The sequence below is a fragment of the Epinephelus fuscoguttatus genome, linkage group LG19, assembly GCF_011397635.1.
Source record: "Epinephelus fuscoguttatus linkage group LG19, E.fuscoguttatus.final_Chr_v1".
Classification (NCBI taxonomy): domain Eukaryota; kingdom Metazoa; phylum Chordata; class Actinopteri; order Perciformes; family Serranidae; genus Epinephelus; species Epinephelus fuscoguttatus.
This window is the reverse complement of record NC_064770.1, coordinates 37,950,615-37,967,456: the sequence shown is the minus strand read 5'-3', so window position 1 is coordinate 37,967,456 and position 16,842 is coordinate 37,950,615. Positions and strand designations below refer to the sequence as shown.

The following is a 16,842-nucleotide window of genomic DNA, read 5'->3' as shown; positions in this document are numbered from 1 at the left end:
TTCTCTAAATGTGCATGCTTTATACAGTAACACACAACATGGCTTTACTCCTGCAGAGTAAATGTAACACACAGCAACAGTGTTTGCACCGTAACAAAAAGTCACCTCAGTGGAGCTGCTGCTTTCATTGTCCAAATTTTACAACCTTGGCACCAAACATCGCCAGGAGAACAGGATAATATATTCCTCTGCTGGAGTAATATTTGACTCAGTATCATGCCTCAGCTGCAGACGTTGCGTTAGATAAACTGTCAGGGTCATGTTGGCATGCAGGAGTGAGGTCCGCCTCTCACTCCCACAGTAAGCTTTAAAGGTCCAGTGTCATACAAAACATTTTTTAAAAGTCTCTTGTCTTTGGCCTAGGATGCGTTTGGTGTGTGCTCTGGGTGTCTTTCTGGCCCTGCTGCAGCTGTCCTCCTCTCTGCTGCTGGGAGCCTTCAACATCCAGTCGTTTGGAGATAAGAAAGCCTCCAATGCCGACCTGATGGACATCATCAGCACGGTATGAAACTCTGTTTTACATTCCTTTATTCTTCCACAAACACCCACATTTGAAAGACAATATAGACCTGAGCTTTTGTATGGTATGCAATTTTTAATTTCTCTTAACTACCTAGGACAGAGGGACCCAAGAAGTATAAAAAGCCAAGCATTGTTTTTAAACAGGGAGTAGTTTCTGAAAGAAAAGATGTTCTCGTGCAAGGGTTTAATTAAGTATAAAACAGCTTACTTCAATGCCTGAACAATGTTGTGATAAAAATGGAACTACAAACAAAGAAACATGTGTTCAATTTTTTGTAACTCTTTAGGTCAAAGGTCACTGTTCAAGTTTAAACCTGTTCAGAAATGTTCATTTTAACACCTGAACATGGTTGTGCAAAAGCAAAATTGCAAATAATGCAAGATATCTAAAAGCTGTGAGATTTGTTCGTTTTGTAACTCTGAATTCTCCTTGCTCCATCTTCCAGATGTCCTTTTTGTGTCTGTAGGAACAGACAGTCACACCGAATTGGCCTGTGTGAAACGCTGTCATAATAAAATAACGTCCCCGTCCATATCCTCGAACGAGCACTTCCCTATAAAGTTTCTTAACTTGTTATTATTACTAAAATTTATTTACCATATTAAGCAAAAATCAGCCATAAAATTTGATCAGGTTTTGTACTTTTTCTATTTTGTGCATTGATTTACTTTAATTTCACAGATAAGAAACAATAAATTGTGACGACAACAAAGCCTCCACAAAAATACCATTTTAAGTCTTGTGTGTGATTTATCCTGGCTTCATATGAGCAGAGGAAAAGTCTGCTAGCTGCTAGGCTAATTTATACAATGTAAAATGCCATAGGCTTGTGCTAATAACGTTAGCATGTTGTATTTGTGGGGAAAATGTGTCCAGATAAAGACAAGTGTTTGTCTGTGAATGCTGCGAGTTATAGTGAAGCTGATTTGTGTACTTGTGTTTGAAACTGTCTCTGTTAAGTCATGTTTAATGTGTGTTTAATGTGTGTTTTGAATCAACTAAACTTTACAGCACTTCACAGAAACTCCACCACTGACTAGTGTTTTGGAGGTGTAACTGCAGAGTGACACAGACACACACACACACCACCGAACAAGTATAAATGCTCACAATGGTGTAGCCTCTGCATAAAGCTGACGTACAAGTGCCCTTTAGAACAATGATAAACACAGATTATATAATAATAATAATTTGCTTTAGGAGAAACATATTTTAACGAACTACATCAGACTCCAAATAAAAAGGTCACCATATGCCACAAGAACATAACTCAGATTATGTGTTTTGTGTTTTCAGATTGTCCACCGCTATGACATCATTCTGATCCAGGAGGTCAGAGACAGCGACTTGTCAGCAATCGTGAGACTGATGGAGCGTGTCAACAGGTTAGACGAACCACACACCACCTCACATACAGCATATTATCACAGACATGATGCGGTGGCATTTTGGAGAAGTTTGTTGATGCTCTTCATCTATATCTGTGTGTGTGTGTGTGTGTGTGTGTGTGTTTGTTTCCTCAGAGGTTCCCCTCAGTCCAGGTACAGTCACATCTTCAGTGAGCCTCTGGGTCGCAGCACCTATAAGGAGAGATACCTCTTCCTCTACAGGTGAACACAGACACCATTTAAACAGTAACACCATGTTTTGTAGAGATCCCTGGCTGATGCTCCACATCAGTCAGCAGAGACAGAATCATTTGTGTTTTAAAGATTATTTTCCTTCAGCTCTGCACAATAATGATTCTCACTGTCAGTGATGACTGCCAGAAACTAGAGGATCCTGTACTGATGTAAAAGACTACAGAAGTATCATCAGCAGACAGTGAATCTGTTCTACACTGTTAGAAGGAGATAGTTCACAATACCACAGTAAAACAGAGGTGATTAAGTAAAATCTTTCCTCTCCAGGGAGCAGACGGTGTCCGTGGATAAAAGCTACACCTACGATGACAGGACAGACATCTTCAGCAGAGAGCCCTTCGTCGTCATGTTCTCCTCCGAACAAACCGGCAAGCACAGAGTGTGATACTGCCCTCTCACTGTCACATACTAATGATGTAGATTATATCATTCAGTGGGTGTTCAAAGGGACAGTTCAGCCCGAAATGAAAAACACATTTCTACTGAACTACACCTGTCCCTTTAACTAAAGAACAAAGCACCAGACTTGCTCTCTAGGACGAACTCTGAGGTCTTGACGTCTTTTAATCAATGCCCTTTTAAAATACTGTCTGACTTGTTTCAGTTTAACTCTAGTCACTACCACACAGGAAGTGTGTCAACTAGGGTTGTTAACTCTGCCCTGACAGATTTTAAAAAGCTGTAAGCTCACTATTTGTTTGATTTCTTTGTGCTTCATCCAGAACTCTCAACTTCTCTCCTCTCATTAAAGCATTCCTCTCTTCTTTCCTCGCTCCTGTTTTCTAGTTGTGAAGAACTTCGTCCTGATCCCTCAGCACACCTCTCCAGAGGAAGCTGTGAAGCAAGTGGACGCTCTCTACGATGTTGTGACTGATGTCAGGACCCGCTGGAACACGAACGTGAATACTCGTCCCAGCAAACACACCTACACGCACTAAAATCAACTATGTAAGGCAATAGTGTGTGAGATTTAGGGGGATGAAGTGGCATCTAGCGGTGAGGATTGCAGGATTGAGGATTCTCCCGCTTAGAATTGCTCATTATTCAGGAAGTTTTTTAACCAGGGGACAGCTAACTACGGTGGCGGAAACCAAAACATGTCAATGGCGCTATCTAGGTGTTTTGGGCTACTTTAGAAACATGGTAGTGCAACATAGCAATCACTGTGGATGAGGACCAGGGGTCATGTTTATAAAGCAGTGCATAGGATCAATACTTAAAAGTGTACGTACGGACGCCATCTGCGTCACCAACTTTCCGTCTCCAAAATGTTCGTAAGCATGGGTCAAAGTTTCTCCCATCAAGTCTGTTTTTATAGATCACAACTGTTCCTTCGGAAGTAGCATACACCTCTTTCAGGCCTCGTTTTGTGCGTATAATGTTTAGAAATGAGACGCTAGACCTTATGGAAAGCCACTCAGCCTTGCAGTCAATTTTTCCCAGTGCCCACTTGTGGTATTGCAGCATAAAAATCCCCAGCGGTCCAAAAACCATTTTCCCCAGAGGCCACCGTTATAAAAAAGACGTCTGTAAAACTGTTAACAGGACACCTCCAACTGCAAACAAGGTCAACTATGACTCTTTGAACTATGGATTTTTGATCCATGGAGGTTTTATATTTGTATAATTTTCCCGGAGCTGAGAAAAGTGATTCTTGGGTAACGCTTTAGATTACAGCCCACAATTTACACCTTAACTATTGGGTAGTTACGCTGTAATCTGTTGTACTAACAGTGTACCAGTGTAGTACGTACCAATACATAAATGTAGGTACAGGGGAACAAGATGTTAAGTTATGGAATAAGGGGCTAACAATTCATGAATTTACAGAGAATTTATATTATAGGGTTTTTTTTAACTACTGGGTACCTATTCTGTTATAACAGGGTATGTGCGACCTGCTGATCAATAATATGGATGTTTGGGGGGAATTTACAGAGAACTTATACAGTAGGTATTTTTAACTACTGGGTATCTATTCTAGGTCGCACATACTCTGTTATAATAGAATAGGTGAATGAAGCCAAAATGATTGAACTGCTGTGTATAAAATTACCCAGATAATCTGGGGTTTATCAGCACTCCTGCACTGTGCGACCCATAGAGCATGCATACTAGAGACAAGAGCAACTGAGCAGCTAACGTCTGCTGACTGAAGGGATACCTTCCAGTCCAGCACTCCGCTAACCTGAATGGCGCTAAAATGATTTAATATTGCAGCTTTTCTAGACTTTCAAAACGTTATCGGACAAAATGGATCAAATCCTGATGTTGTGATGCTCAAATAAATGTATCCCCTGATTTACAGAAACCTCTTTTCCAAAGTAAGTCACAGAAAAAAGACTTTTTGGGCCGAGCCCAGCGGACACTCACAGGCGGAGCCAGTGGGAGAAACACTACTGTGCAAATTTAGTGGGCTGCAAAAGCCAGAAACTTTTTTAGCGTATGCGAGCAACTCCATTAGAATGAATAGGTGCTATCTCAGGGACCTGCTCCCTATGTAGATATAAACGTCTCATTCTAAGGTAACAAAAACACAGTGATTCTTATTTACAGGTGATTATACACTCAAGTACACAGACTTATTATATTATATTCCATTACTGCCAATATATCCCCCTGAGTCCTACACACTGGAGCTTTAAAGGTGGAATGCAAAGGATAATTAGTTTGGTAACATATGAGTGGATGATGTCACTCTCCCTGCAGGACATTGTGCTGCTGGGCGACTTCAACGCAGGCTGCAATTACGTGTCGGGCTCTGACTGGCAGCAGATCCGCCTCTTCATGGACAAGAGCTTCCACTGGCTGATCACCAACGAGGCCGACACTACAGTGACGCAAACCACTCACTGCCCTTACGACAGGTACACATACACACACAGTCACCTGCATGCACACACATGCACTCTTAATTGCAGCGTTCTTCCTGTATCTGCAGGATCGTGGTCACCACTGACATGATGAAGGGCGTGGTGCTCGGCAGCGCTCGGGTCTACAACTTCATGATGGACCTGGGTCTCAACAACGATCAGGTAACGACAACTTTAGCTTTAATTCTCCTCAATAATGTCATTCGCTTCAGCTGCAAAAAGCTGAGACTATAACAAGCAACTTGGCTGGCTGAAGATCTCGTTTCTGGTTGACCTCCAGTAGTTTCTACAGCAGGAAATGGCACTTCAAAATAAAATATCTGTGCCAGAAGTTCACTTTACTTCAGAATGGACCCGCGACCCACCAGTTGGGAAACACTGCTTTAGAGTACACAGTGAAACATGTTATACAAGGAAGACAATATCTGTTTTCTGTTTAACTGTGCAAATCTTCTGTACACCAACCACATGAAAACTGTCTACATTTTCTCTGTCTCTCTCAGGCGCTGGCTGTCAGTGACCATTTCCCTGTGGAGGTGGAGCTGATTCCTGCTGCCTAACTCATGACTCCCACAGCGGTGCAGAACACCTCCAGGCTGAATCTGAATTATGATCATGCAGTGGGGGAACTGACTGCTTCCATACAGCATCGAATTACAAGACAAAAATAAATAAATCTGCCAAATCATTTCATTGAGAAGTTGCTTCTTGGAACTGGCATGTGAACAGGAAGAGTCAAATCTCTTATTGAAGAGCATAAAAGAGGAGGTGGATGGAAAAAACCCTCTTAGAAACATTTACAAAAGATCTTTAGAAAAATAAAACTGCTCCACATTCCCCCTTTAGACACACTTTTGTTTCAGAGGGGGTCTGTTTAGGGATCTTTAGAGGGAGACAGCAGGTGAACAGTTGATGCCACACAGACGTGGTTCACATCATCTGAAACGCTCGATTATGTCACATCATTTGTTGCAGCAGTTGGTGCTAAATTTAAGCATTTTTTTTTACAACTCCAGGATTGATGAAAAGGTCAAAAGTTCCTTCAAAATGCCACATAAAATCACCAAGACCCTGAGGAACACTACAGACAAATTCATGCTGTGATTTGATGTCAAAAACTTTTGACATTTGGAGATTTCTTTAAGAAATCTATGATTGGATGGTGAGCACTTCTGTTGTGGAAACTGCTGAGAAACCCCCTTAATGTCAATATGCCTGTGAAAGCCAACCATCCTCTGAATGCTTGAGGTTTCTAGTTTGTGGTTGTTAAGTTTCATGCGGCTGTGATTATCTTAGAGGTCACTGTAAGTCATTTTATACAGTGAGGTCAATGTTCAAAATGGTCTTGCCTCATGAAAAGGCTACTACAGGGGTTAACATCATCACACATGACAAACTGGGCTCAATGAATCCACAAGAGTCTCAGCTTTGGAGTTGTACCCAACTGATGTAATTCTAGGACTGTTTAAGGAGCCTAGTGTGAAGAAATATTCATATACAATAGGCGAAAATAACACATTTGTACTGCATGAGGAAAGCTGCATGGGTTTTGTCCCAGATTGTATGACACTAGGAAAAAGTGGGCATGTCTCTGAAGGGGAGCGTAGCAACTACTGTCAATGAAAAAAGCCGTTAAGAGGCTGAGTGGGCTCTTAACTATGACGTGTTCAATAACGTCCATGCTGAAGTCTAAAGATGGGTTTTCATGGCGATTTATTCAACTAACAACTGAGAAAACTAAAGCAAAATGAGATGAAATATTACGTGATTGTGGTTATGCTCAAATGGAAAATACTGGGGCCAAAACTCCCTCTCTTTGTCTAAAAGCTGCCACGCCAGTGAATGAACAGGTATGATCATGTGAAAGCACACACACACCTGTGCCAGTTACTACTGGAAGTGACAATGATCAAAAGAAATGTGCAGCCTAAGGTTAAATTCACATTCTGGCTCCTACAGGGAGACTCGGGGGTAGCTATCAAACCTATTTTCATTCAGATATCTTGAGGTTGGAGGTCAAAGGTCCCCTGTGAAAATGGTAGTGCCAGTTTTCCCCTCACCAAATTTGCTGTGTCATTTAACCCCCTTTCCAACAAGCTGAAAGACAGTAACATCAGTCAAGGATGGTGGCGTCTCAGAGGAATAGAAAAGACTAAAATTTGACTGTCTACATAAGAAGGACAATACTTATTCAAACAAACTAGGTAAATGAATCTCAGAGGACGTTTTTCTGTTGACATTTTTTCAATGTCTGAAGCAGAACAATGAAAAGTGCGCTCACCTTTACTGTATCAAATCTTTGCACATAAAACTGAAGCTGTCTGCATATTATAAGACCAGCGGTAGTATTGCGTCTGTCTCTGTTGCCTTCACAGGTCAGATTTTATTTCTCAGTGTGATCAGGAGGATGTAAAGTCCTGCCAAAAAGAAAAGTGACATTGTGATTTTGATCTTTCTTCATTCATTCTTTAATTATCACACCTATAAATCCACTGACCACATAAATACACACATTTATAAAGATATTTCAAGCTAAGAAGAAGTCAGAAAAATTGACTGCGGATAAATCTGTGAGAGGCTTCGCCCACTGTGGGCTGTCAGAAGCACCCAAGGTTACTTTCATGTGTTGTAATGGTTCTTGAAGGTACAGTGAAGCTTGGCACTTGGTTGAGATCAGTCTGTGGCAATAACTGATTGTTAACTAAACCCTCATCACAGCTTAGCAACCGTAACCAGGCACAGTAGGTCCGTCAAGCTTTGAATGAGTGTAAGTGTGACAGTGTTGTGGCTGCGTTCCATTAGTCGTTTATCGTTCACTTCCCTTCTGTACTTACTCTCAGACAACCGCCGCCACTGTCACAGGAGTGGTTTCACGTGTCTGAAAAATGTCAGTGAACTTGGCACGTCATAAACAGATGCAGCTAATCACCAAGTGCCTGCTCGTGTATTAAAATTACCCGCAAAAGACACTTTGGCCTCACTGAAATCAGCCTAACAAGCTGACTAAATATTTCACAAAATAAGTTTAATGTTTTGAAACTAAGTTGTGATTTGTGGAAGTTACTTTCACTATCGTCGGTAGAAATACGAACAGAAAATTTGTCACGGGATCATTGGTGTCACTCCCGGGTGTTTCCCTTGAAGTCGCTGGTTTAACACTGCGATGAAGATGAGCTGCATTGAAGGATCTCAGGACAGCTGACACCAATGAACACATGACACTGGGTTTTCAACTGGTATTAATGTGTGTGTCCCTACTGCGTGTATGTGTGTGTCATCTTATAGGTTTCCCATAGTCCTCTATCCTCGTCTCTTCTTCAGCATCTCCATATACATGCCAAGCGACTTCTGAATGGAGTCTTTGGAGATGAAGTTGACAAAGTGCTGGATGTCAGTCTCTCTGTTGGACGTCAGCTTGTCGATGGTCGACTTCCTCATCATGGACTTGGTGAGCTGTCTGGCGTGGTCTGTAAAGTGAACACATCAATAGTTCAGCTCACAGATTATTTGTGTTTCTGCCCCTACATTAATGCTGGTACTGGTGATTTGATCAGTAGCATAAACTTGAGTCTGACATGTGTGTGTGTGAATCAATATCAGTTTAATATACCTGGAACAGCCAACCACTTGGTCATCGTCTGTGTGGCTGTGGTGAGGACCTGGTCTTCAGGTACCAGCTGGTCCACCAGTCCTATCTTCAGGGCCTCTGAGGGGTTGTAGAGGAGCCCCAACTCCAGAGCCATCTCTGTCTGTCGGTGGCCCACCGTGTTGGACATGGTGTCTTTAAACCTGCAGACAGCAGCAGTGATCGTCAGTCAGGTGAAACAGCGCAGGGGGTTACCAACACTATCGGTTGTTGTCATACTCAATTCCATACCAAGGAGGTGCTACGATGCCCAACAGCGTCTCATTGAGGCCGATAGTGTAACGAGGGTTGTCGGCCATTATCCTGTAGTCACATGTCATTGACATCAAACAGCCACCTGCAGGACTGGAACCCTGTGGGAGGAGTGACGAGGTCAGCTAAGACACAATCTGGAAAACCTGAGTTGTTCTTCAACCACAGTGACTACCAGTGGATGGTGATGGTGGTGGTGATGGTGAGGGGTTTATACGTACATTGATTGCAGCGATAGTGACCATGTTGGAGCCGTAGAGTTTCAGCCACATCTCCTGAACGGCTCTCCAGAACTCTCTATAGTGCTCTGGACTCTTCCCGTACATTTCCATGATGTCCAGCCCGGCTGAGAACACCTTGGGCTGACTCTGGATCAAAACAACAACACACACACACACACACACACACACACACACACACACACACACACACACACAAGGTAAACTGTCAATTTGTAGTGCATTATCTAACTAGATTTACCACCTCACAGTTGTACGCCTCCACAAACCTGTCAAGTTGTAGTTACAGTTTATATTCATGTCTGTGAAAACACGGATGCTTCATACACATCTCACCCCCAAACAATTCAGGATCTGACCAAATGTCTCCCCTTCTGTTCCTCAGTTATAAAGTTGACTGACGGCCAGAAAAATGTTTTTGCAGAACATTATGATGTAACAGTGAAGTTAACCTTTGACCCTTTGTATATGAAATGTCATTGCTCCATCGTTTTATCCTATTCGACATTTGTGTGAAATATTGTCACAATTAGCACATAAACTCTTGAGTTAGGGCCAAAGACATGTTTTGTGAAGTCACAGTGACCTTGAACCTTCAACCACCAAATCCTAATCAGTTCCTTCTTTAGTCCAAGTGGACGTTTGTGCCAAATTTGAAGAAATCCCTCACCGTGTTCTTGAGATATTGCGTTCATGAGAATGAGACGAATGCAAGGACACAATGACCTTGACCTTTGACCACCAAATTCTGATCAGTTCATTGATGTGTACGTTGGATCCCAATTTGAAGAAATTCCCTCAAGATATTTTTTTAAATATCATGTTTACAAAAATGAGACCGATGAGTTCACAGTGTCCACGTTCACAAGAATGCAACCTACAAGGTCACACTTAGCCAACTTTTTCCCTTTGACCAGCAAAGTTTAATCAGTTCATCCTTGACTGAAAGTGGACGTTTGCGCAAAATTTGAAGGCATTCCCTTGAGGTATTCTTGAGATATTGCGTTCATGAGAATGAAATGGATGCACAGTCACAGTAACCTTGACCTTTGACCTCCAAATTCTGATCAATATATTGATGAGTACAAGTGGATGTTTGTGCTAAATTTAAAGAAATTCCCTCAAGGTATTCTTGATATTGGGTTCATGAGAATGAGATGGACGAAAGGTCACACTAATCTTGACCTTTGACCTCCAAAATCTAATCAATTCATCCTTTACTCAACGTGGACGCTTGTGCCAAATTTGGAAAAATAAATAAATAAATAAATATTCAAGGCATTCTTGAGATATCATATTAACCAGAATGAGACGGACGAGTTTACAATAACCTTGACCTTTGACCTACAACCACTAAAATCTTATCAGTTCATCACTAAATCAAGGCGGACATTTGTGTCAAATTAGTAGAAATTCCCTCAAGGCATTTCTTGAGATATCACGTTTATGAGAATGTGACTGCCAAGGTCACACTGACGTTAACCTTTTCCCTTTGACCAACAAAGTTCAATCAGTTCAGCCTTGACTCCTTAATGTTTGTGCCAAATTTAAAGGCATTTCCCTGAAGTACTCTTGAGATATTGCATTCACGAGAATGGTGATGAAAAACACAAAAAAATAGTAATTGCTGGCACAGAGACAGAAGTATTGTGCAGTGAAAATGCCACATCGATGAAATAACATTTGAATACAGACAGTGTTCCCTATAAAGCAAGTACAAGCCATTTTATAATGCACTTTAACTACTTGTAATACGAACACAAAGTCAAAAGACACATCCTGAATCTCCTGCTTTAAACAATTGTGTTTTACCATACCGAAGTGATGATGACGCCTCTGCAGCTCTTATCCATCTCCAGCTTCTCCACACTGATGCAGAACTCCGTGAGGAAATCTAAACTCAGGCTGTTGACCGGCGGACTCTGGAAGCGCATCACCGCCACACCTACAGAGACACAGAGAGGCTCATCGTTAAATACAGATTCATTCCAAAATAAAAACAAATGAAGTGAAAGGATAGGAATGATGACACAGAATATGAAGTCTCAGCTCTAATTGTGTTTTACAGTCAGTTAAAGGACGTGTAGCAGTATCTAAAGCATTTTCCCAATAGACTACTGTTATAAAAGAGACATCTGTAAAACTGCAAATGTACAGAGGTCTCTTTGCCATGGTAAGTCATTGGAAAGAAGACTGTTTGGGTCACGAGGCATCATGTGACAGACCCAGAAATTGCAGTACCACTGTTTGGCCATTACGAAAATTATCTTCAAAGCCCGGTGCACTTTCTGGGGGCCTGGGAGGAGCTCTTGGTTGGGCCCAGCGGGTGAAACACTACTACACATATTCAGTGGACTGTGTATCATCAAGTAAACCCAGAGCTAGAAACTTTTTTTGGTGTATGTATGCCCAAGGAGAACAACTCCACTGGAACGAACAGACGCCGTCTTGGTGTGCGATATCTAGGCAAAAGTGGCATTTATGTGTGTCTAAAAAGTCTGAAGAAGAGGAGGAGGAGGACTGTGGACGCAGGAAAAGATAGAGCTCAAAGTGTATTTATTAGCGTCTACTAGCATTTAGCATTGTCGCACTGATCAGTGGATGGAATCAATTGGATGATTAACAGATGTAGGTGGTAACAGCAGTCACACAGTGAGAGGGTCATCCCAAATTTCTAACACTGTCAGAATTTGATCCCAGGCTGTCTTTGATCGCAAGACTGTGACAACGTTGCTCCTTCAGCTTCTCTCACTGTGTGACATAGGACCACCATTTGAGAGCCATGACCAAAGATATCGCCACGTTTCTTTAGCACTGCTCATCTCTCATCTGGGACAGCCGAAAATCACACGGTGTGTACGGGGTTTACACAGGTCTGTCTCCTGTAATGATGCCGACTGATGCACACTGAATTACAACCAGCATTTTAACATATTTTGATCAAACACACGATGCACTGATGGTGTATTATTCACCTGTGCTTTGGTCAAAATCCACTTTAATCTTCTGCGAGGTGGAGTTGTTCCTCCGCTGAGCAATGAGGACGGGAGACACACACAGTCTGCCATGACTGCTGCAGGACGACCACTGGGAAAGAAGTCCTACACACACACATAGACACTGTTAGCAGATCTGTTACAAGTAGTACATATCAATGCATATAGGAAAACCAAAACTAAAATAAAACACATTGAGTTACACCTATCACAGCATTAACGTTTCGTACTCACACCAAAGGGTTTTAGTTCACTGTCATGGGAGAGTGTGTAAAGCTGTCAGTATCTTAACGTAAGAAGCTGCAATAAGAGTATTTTGGGTACTTTTACATGAAAAATGACTCAAACTGATTAGTCGACTACTAAAGTAGTCACTGATTATTTTAATAGTCGATTAGTCATCGATCAAGTAATTGTTGCAGCCCTACTGCATTTATTTGAAATCTTTTCTGTCTTCGGTCGCAGTTAACATGTTGAATTAACATCAATCCAATACAGAGAAAAGTGGCTGAAAGAGAAACAATAAGAAAAGTAAACTGGAGCAAAATAAAAATGTATGCCTCAAAGTAGATGAGAAACACCAGAGAAAGCAGATGATACAGAGAATTTAGTAGCACAGTGACAACTGCAAAATGTGTGGAAAATGACTGCAAACAAAATGCACACAAGCTTTACTGTTGTTGTGTGCACCGCTATAAATGCAAGGAAAAAAAGCGGTTTAATGAGCCATCAAATGATCAAATCAAACAATGTTAAAAAATAATTAATTTGATCATTTTTATATATTAATATTTAGATTGCTTGCTCTTGCCAAACCAACAGTCCAAAACAACATATTCAACATATAATAATGTAAGACAGACAAAAGAGCAAATCAGCACAACTGAGAAGCTGGAACAAGAGAATTTCTGACTGGTAAATGATTGATCAACTATCAAAATAGCTGCTAATTAATTTTCTGTCGACCAACTAATCAACTGACTAATTATTACAGCCATACAGTGTATATTACTTCAGATGTATGTTCACCTTAAATATTTTCTCTTGACCAAGACCACTAGTAATAGTAAGTCCTGGTCTTAAAGCTGCATCATGGTAAGGACAGTAAAGAGTGTTGTAAATTAGCACCAGCCACCACCTAAATGCTGGTAAAATGCAAGTGGCTGCTAGAGGTAATCTGTTAAATGGCTGGTAGATTTTGGAATCCAGCGCCCGCAGTGGCAGGTGGACAAAAAGATAATTCCCTGCTCTGAATGGGATTCAAATCAGTGTGGGGACTCATTAGTCACTGACGTTAGCTGACTATCCTGTGAAAGCAAAAAACACTCATCCCTTAAATATCAATATGCTTGGCAAGATACTTCCAGTCAGTTAACATGACTTCACTACTGTAACATCTGTTTACTCACCTCTGTTTTAATGTTTGTTTTTTTCTTGTTTGCCTTTCCATTTGATGGTTTGCCATATTTGCTGCCAAGCCTGTCTATTTTATTTATATGTAATATCTTCTATGATTGAAAACTCTAATAAAACATAAATGATGATTGTATTATCAACTTCTGCTGCAACATTTCAGTGATGAACACTAATAATGTTTAATACATTATCTATAAATGGGCCATCGTGTATAATGAGTATATTTGATGTGTAACAGAGTGATTATAAACTTGAGCTACTTTTACTTTCTTCCACCTCTGCCTGACATGCTGTGATACTGAAAGCTGAGGTGCAAATGCACAAGCTGGCCTAATTTAAAAGCTTAAGTCAGATATATTCATTGATTGATAAAGTTAAGACCCCTGCCATGTCCTGTGACCTTTGTCCCAGTTTCTGCAGAGCACAGCTAACAGAGCTAACAGTTAGCACAACTGACAGAACTAACAGAGCAAGTAACACAGCCAAGAGAGCTAACAGAGCTAACAAAACTGACAGAACTAATAACTTACAGCTAACAAAACTAATGAAGCTAACAGAGCGAGCAAAGCTAACAGAGCTACTAAAGCTAACAGAGCTAACACAGTTCATAGAGCAAACACAGCTAACAGAGCTAACACAACTTATATAGCTAACAGCCGGAAGTGAGTCGGCATTTATTACAATATTTAATAAATTCCTTTCTTTAAAATCAGGTACATATTCATACAGACATACCTGACAACGTGGACTTGCTCCTCAGTGCAGCTCTCAATGCCATTTTGTCCTGCTAACAAACAGGTTCACACTCTCTGTGCTATAGATACTGGACCCGCCCCCCTCTACCTCTGATTGGCTCAGGCACAGTTCTGCCTGCCACTAAGGACTCTGGACCCGCCCTCCTCTACCTCTGATTGGCTCAGGCACAGTTCTGCCTGCCACTAAGGACTCTGGACCCGCCCTTCTCTACCTCTGATTGGCTCAGGCATACTGCTGCCTGAACACAGGAAATGCTCAGGTGTAAATAATATATATTTTTAATTCTCTCTTTATCTTTATAAACAAAGGGCTTCATACAAACACGGGTGTTATAAATTAAATACAAATACACCCATGAATAAATATATTTAACATCTTACAAGCAGTCACAGTTTTGATAGCTTTTTGTTTTTGAGCATGTTGAATAGAAAGACTATTGCTTGAACTCATTGTTAAAAGCAATAAAGCATGGTTTTCTACGGAAGCGTATTGCATTCACTTGACAAATAAAAAAAAAGCCTTGTTTTTCGGAGTAATTTATTTATTTTTCTGTTTTTGTGGTGTAATTTTTCCTGTTTATCGGAGTAATTTTTTCCTGTTTTTCGTGGTAATTTTTTTTCCTGAACGAGGAGACAAGATACTTCAAAATCTCGCGAGAAGCTCCCACCTGGCACCTGCAAGTGACCCCTGCATCCATGGTGACTCCTGCTCATGGATGTATTTTGCCTTACCCTTGTTGATCCCGCAGTTGAAATTGTGCAGGAGCAGGAGCACGGATGCAAAATACATCCATGAGCAGGAGTCAGGTGAGAGCTTCTCGTGAGATGTTGCGGTATCTCGTCTCCTCGTTCAGGAAAAAAAACTACCACAAAAAAATAAAAAATAAAAAAATAAATACCCCGAAAAACAGAGAAATATTACCACTCAGAAAAACAGGGCTTTTTTATTTGTCAAGTGAATGCAATACACTTCCGTACTCTGAGGCTTTTTCTTATGTGTGTAACTTTCCAAGAGACCAGAAACAACACATTCCTCCAAAGCAAGACAAAACCTTAAAATAAAATCACACATGTTAAGCCAGTCAATAATGAAATCTGTAACAGTGTCAGGATTTGCTGACTCATATAAAAGTAAAGCACCAGGAACGCTGGTAGGTTTGTTAACTAGTTTACATTCAACTCAGTATCACTCTGTGGAGTTCAGTCTCAAAGATGCTATTTTCATTTTGGAGGTGATGTTAATTCAATAATTTTTTTTTTGACAAACCTCTTGATCCTGTTAGGTTAATTTCATATACACAAATCTAAATTTGCAAAATCATCTCCCTCTTAAAAGATTTTTTTGATCGAGAAAAGTTTTTTTGATAAAAAAAACTATAGTGACCTGATATTAGTCATTTGTTTTTAAATGCTGCCTCTTGTATTTTTTTAAATTGGGGAATTTCAGTCCCTTGGGGGTTTTTTTGTTTGTTTGTTTTTACAATTTCTGCTCTCTGAGATGTCTGACTTTGTATTTGTCACTGTTTTTTTTTAAATAAAGCTGAATTGCAAACATAAAAAAACAAAAAGAAATCCTAGTTAAAGTTAATATCTGCAATGTCTTCCCAAATGTGAGCGACAGATGATCTTTTTGTAACTTTGAGAGGGAAATGATTGAACATGTGTTTGTAGATTTTTTTTTTTGATCAACAAAGGAACCTCTCAAAAGATCACACACCAACAGAGGCTCATTTTTAACAATCCCAATGTCTCATCTGATTAAAAGCACATAATTAACTTATTATTTTGGCAAAATATTATATACATTCCATTATTGGTTTAAAGGACTGCCCTCCTTTTATATTTTTGAAGATACTAAACCTTTATTTAAGACTCAGGTAATCAGTTGAGGGAGACCTTTATTTTAAGTGATACTGAGTATGAGCAAAGACATTAATGATCCCGTCCTGCTGGCTGTCCTGTTTATACAGACATTGTTTCAGAGCTGTTACTAACTTTAATGCCGACTTAAAGGTGAGACAACTCTGGTCGCCCATACCACAAATTATACTTTTTATACAGAACGACAAGGCGACATAATGGCGTGAAATTCCCACCTTGAAGAGGCCGTGCAAAAGGGACTATAGACTGTAGTGAAGCCTCACAGACAGCCTGTCACTCAAATATGTGTAACCTTAAGCCTTAATAAGTCATAAACCAGGGGGTTTCCTAATGACAGTTGTCATGAATGTTGAAGTTAGCTATAGAGACCAAAACTGCTTTCTACCAGGCTGTAAACATGTTTATTTCCGCTGTATAACTGAGCATTATAACATGGGGGTCTATGGGGATAAACTCACTTTTGGAGCCAGCTTCAAGCAGCCATTCAAGCAACTTCAGTGTTGGCTTAATTTTTTAGCTGCGGAAGTTGCTGCATGGTTACGTCACAGTGGCAACATCCATTATTTATACAGTCTATGGCTGCAATCTGCAACCTCGTCACTAGATGTCACTTAATCC

General features: G+C 40.6%; 2 protein-coding genes across 2 annotated transcripts; one reads left to right on the top strand and one right to left on the bottom strand.

Annotated features, from left to right (window-relative positions):
* The first annotated feature begins 319 nt into the window (after window positions 1-319).
* LOC125879161 (deoxyribonuclease-1-like) lies at window positions 320-5,727 on the top strand. Its single transcript, XM_049560822.1, has 8 exons — window positions 320-502; window positions 1,820-1,908; window positions 2,047-2,133; window positions 2,434-2,534; window positions 2,953-3,065; window positions 4,876-5,033; window positions 5,108-5,201; window positions 5,543-5,727. Exons 1-8 carry the CDS (start codon window positions 365-367, stop codon window positions 5,597-5,599), a joined length of 837 nt encoding a protein of 278 aa, XP_049416779.1. The 5' UTR covers window positions 320-364; the 3' UTR covers window positions 5,600-5,727.
* A 1,756-nt stretch (window positions 5,728-7,483) lies between these two features.
* On the bottom strand, window positions 7,484-14,425 carry eci1 (enoyl-CoA delta isomerase 1). Its single transcript, XM_049560779.1, has 7 exons — window positions 14,324-14,425; window positions 12,152-12,277; window positions 10,994-11,121; window positions 9,159-9,305; window positions 8,917-9,038; window positions 8,650-8,828; window positions 7,484-8,506 (listed from the first exon to the last, which is right to left on the bottom strand). The coding sequence occupies exons 1-7, from the start codon at window positions 14,364-14,366 to the stop codon at window positions 8,340-8,342; spliced, it is 912 nt and encodes a 303-aa protein (XP_049416736.1). The 5' UTR covers window positions 14,367-14,425; the 3' UTR covers window positions 7,484-8,339.
* Between the last annotated feature and the right edge of the window lie 2,417 nt (window positions 14,426-16,842).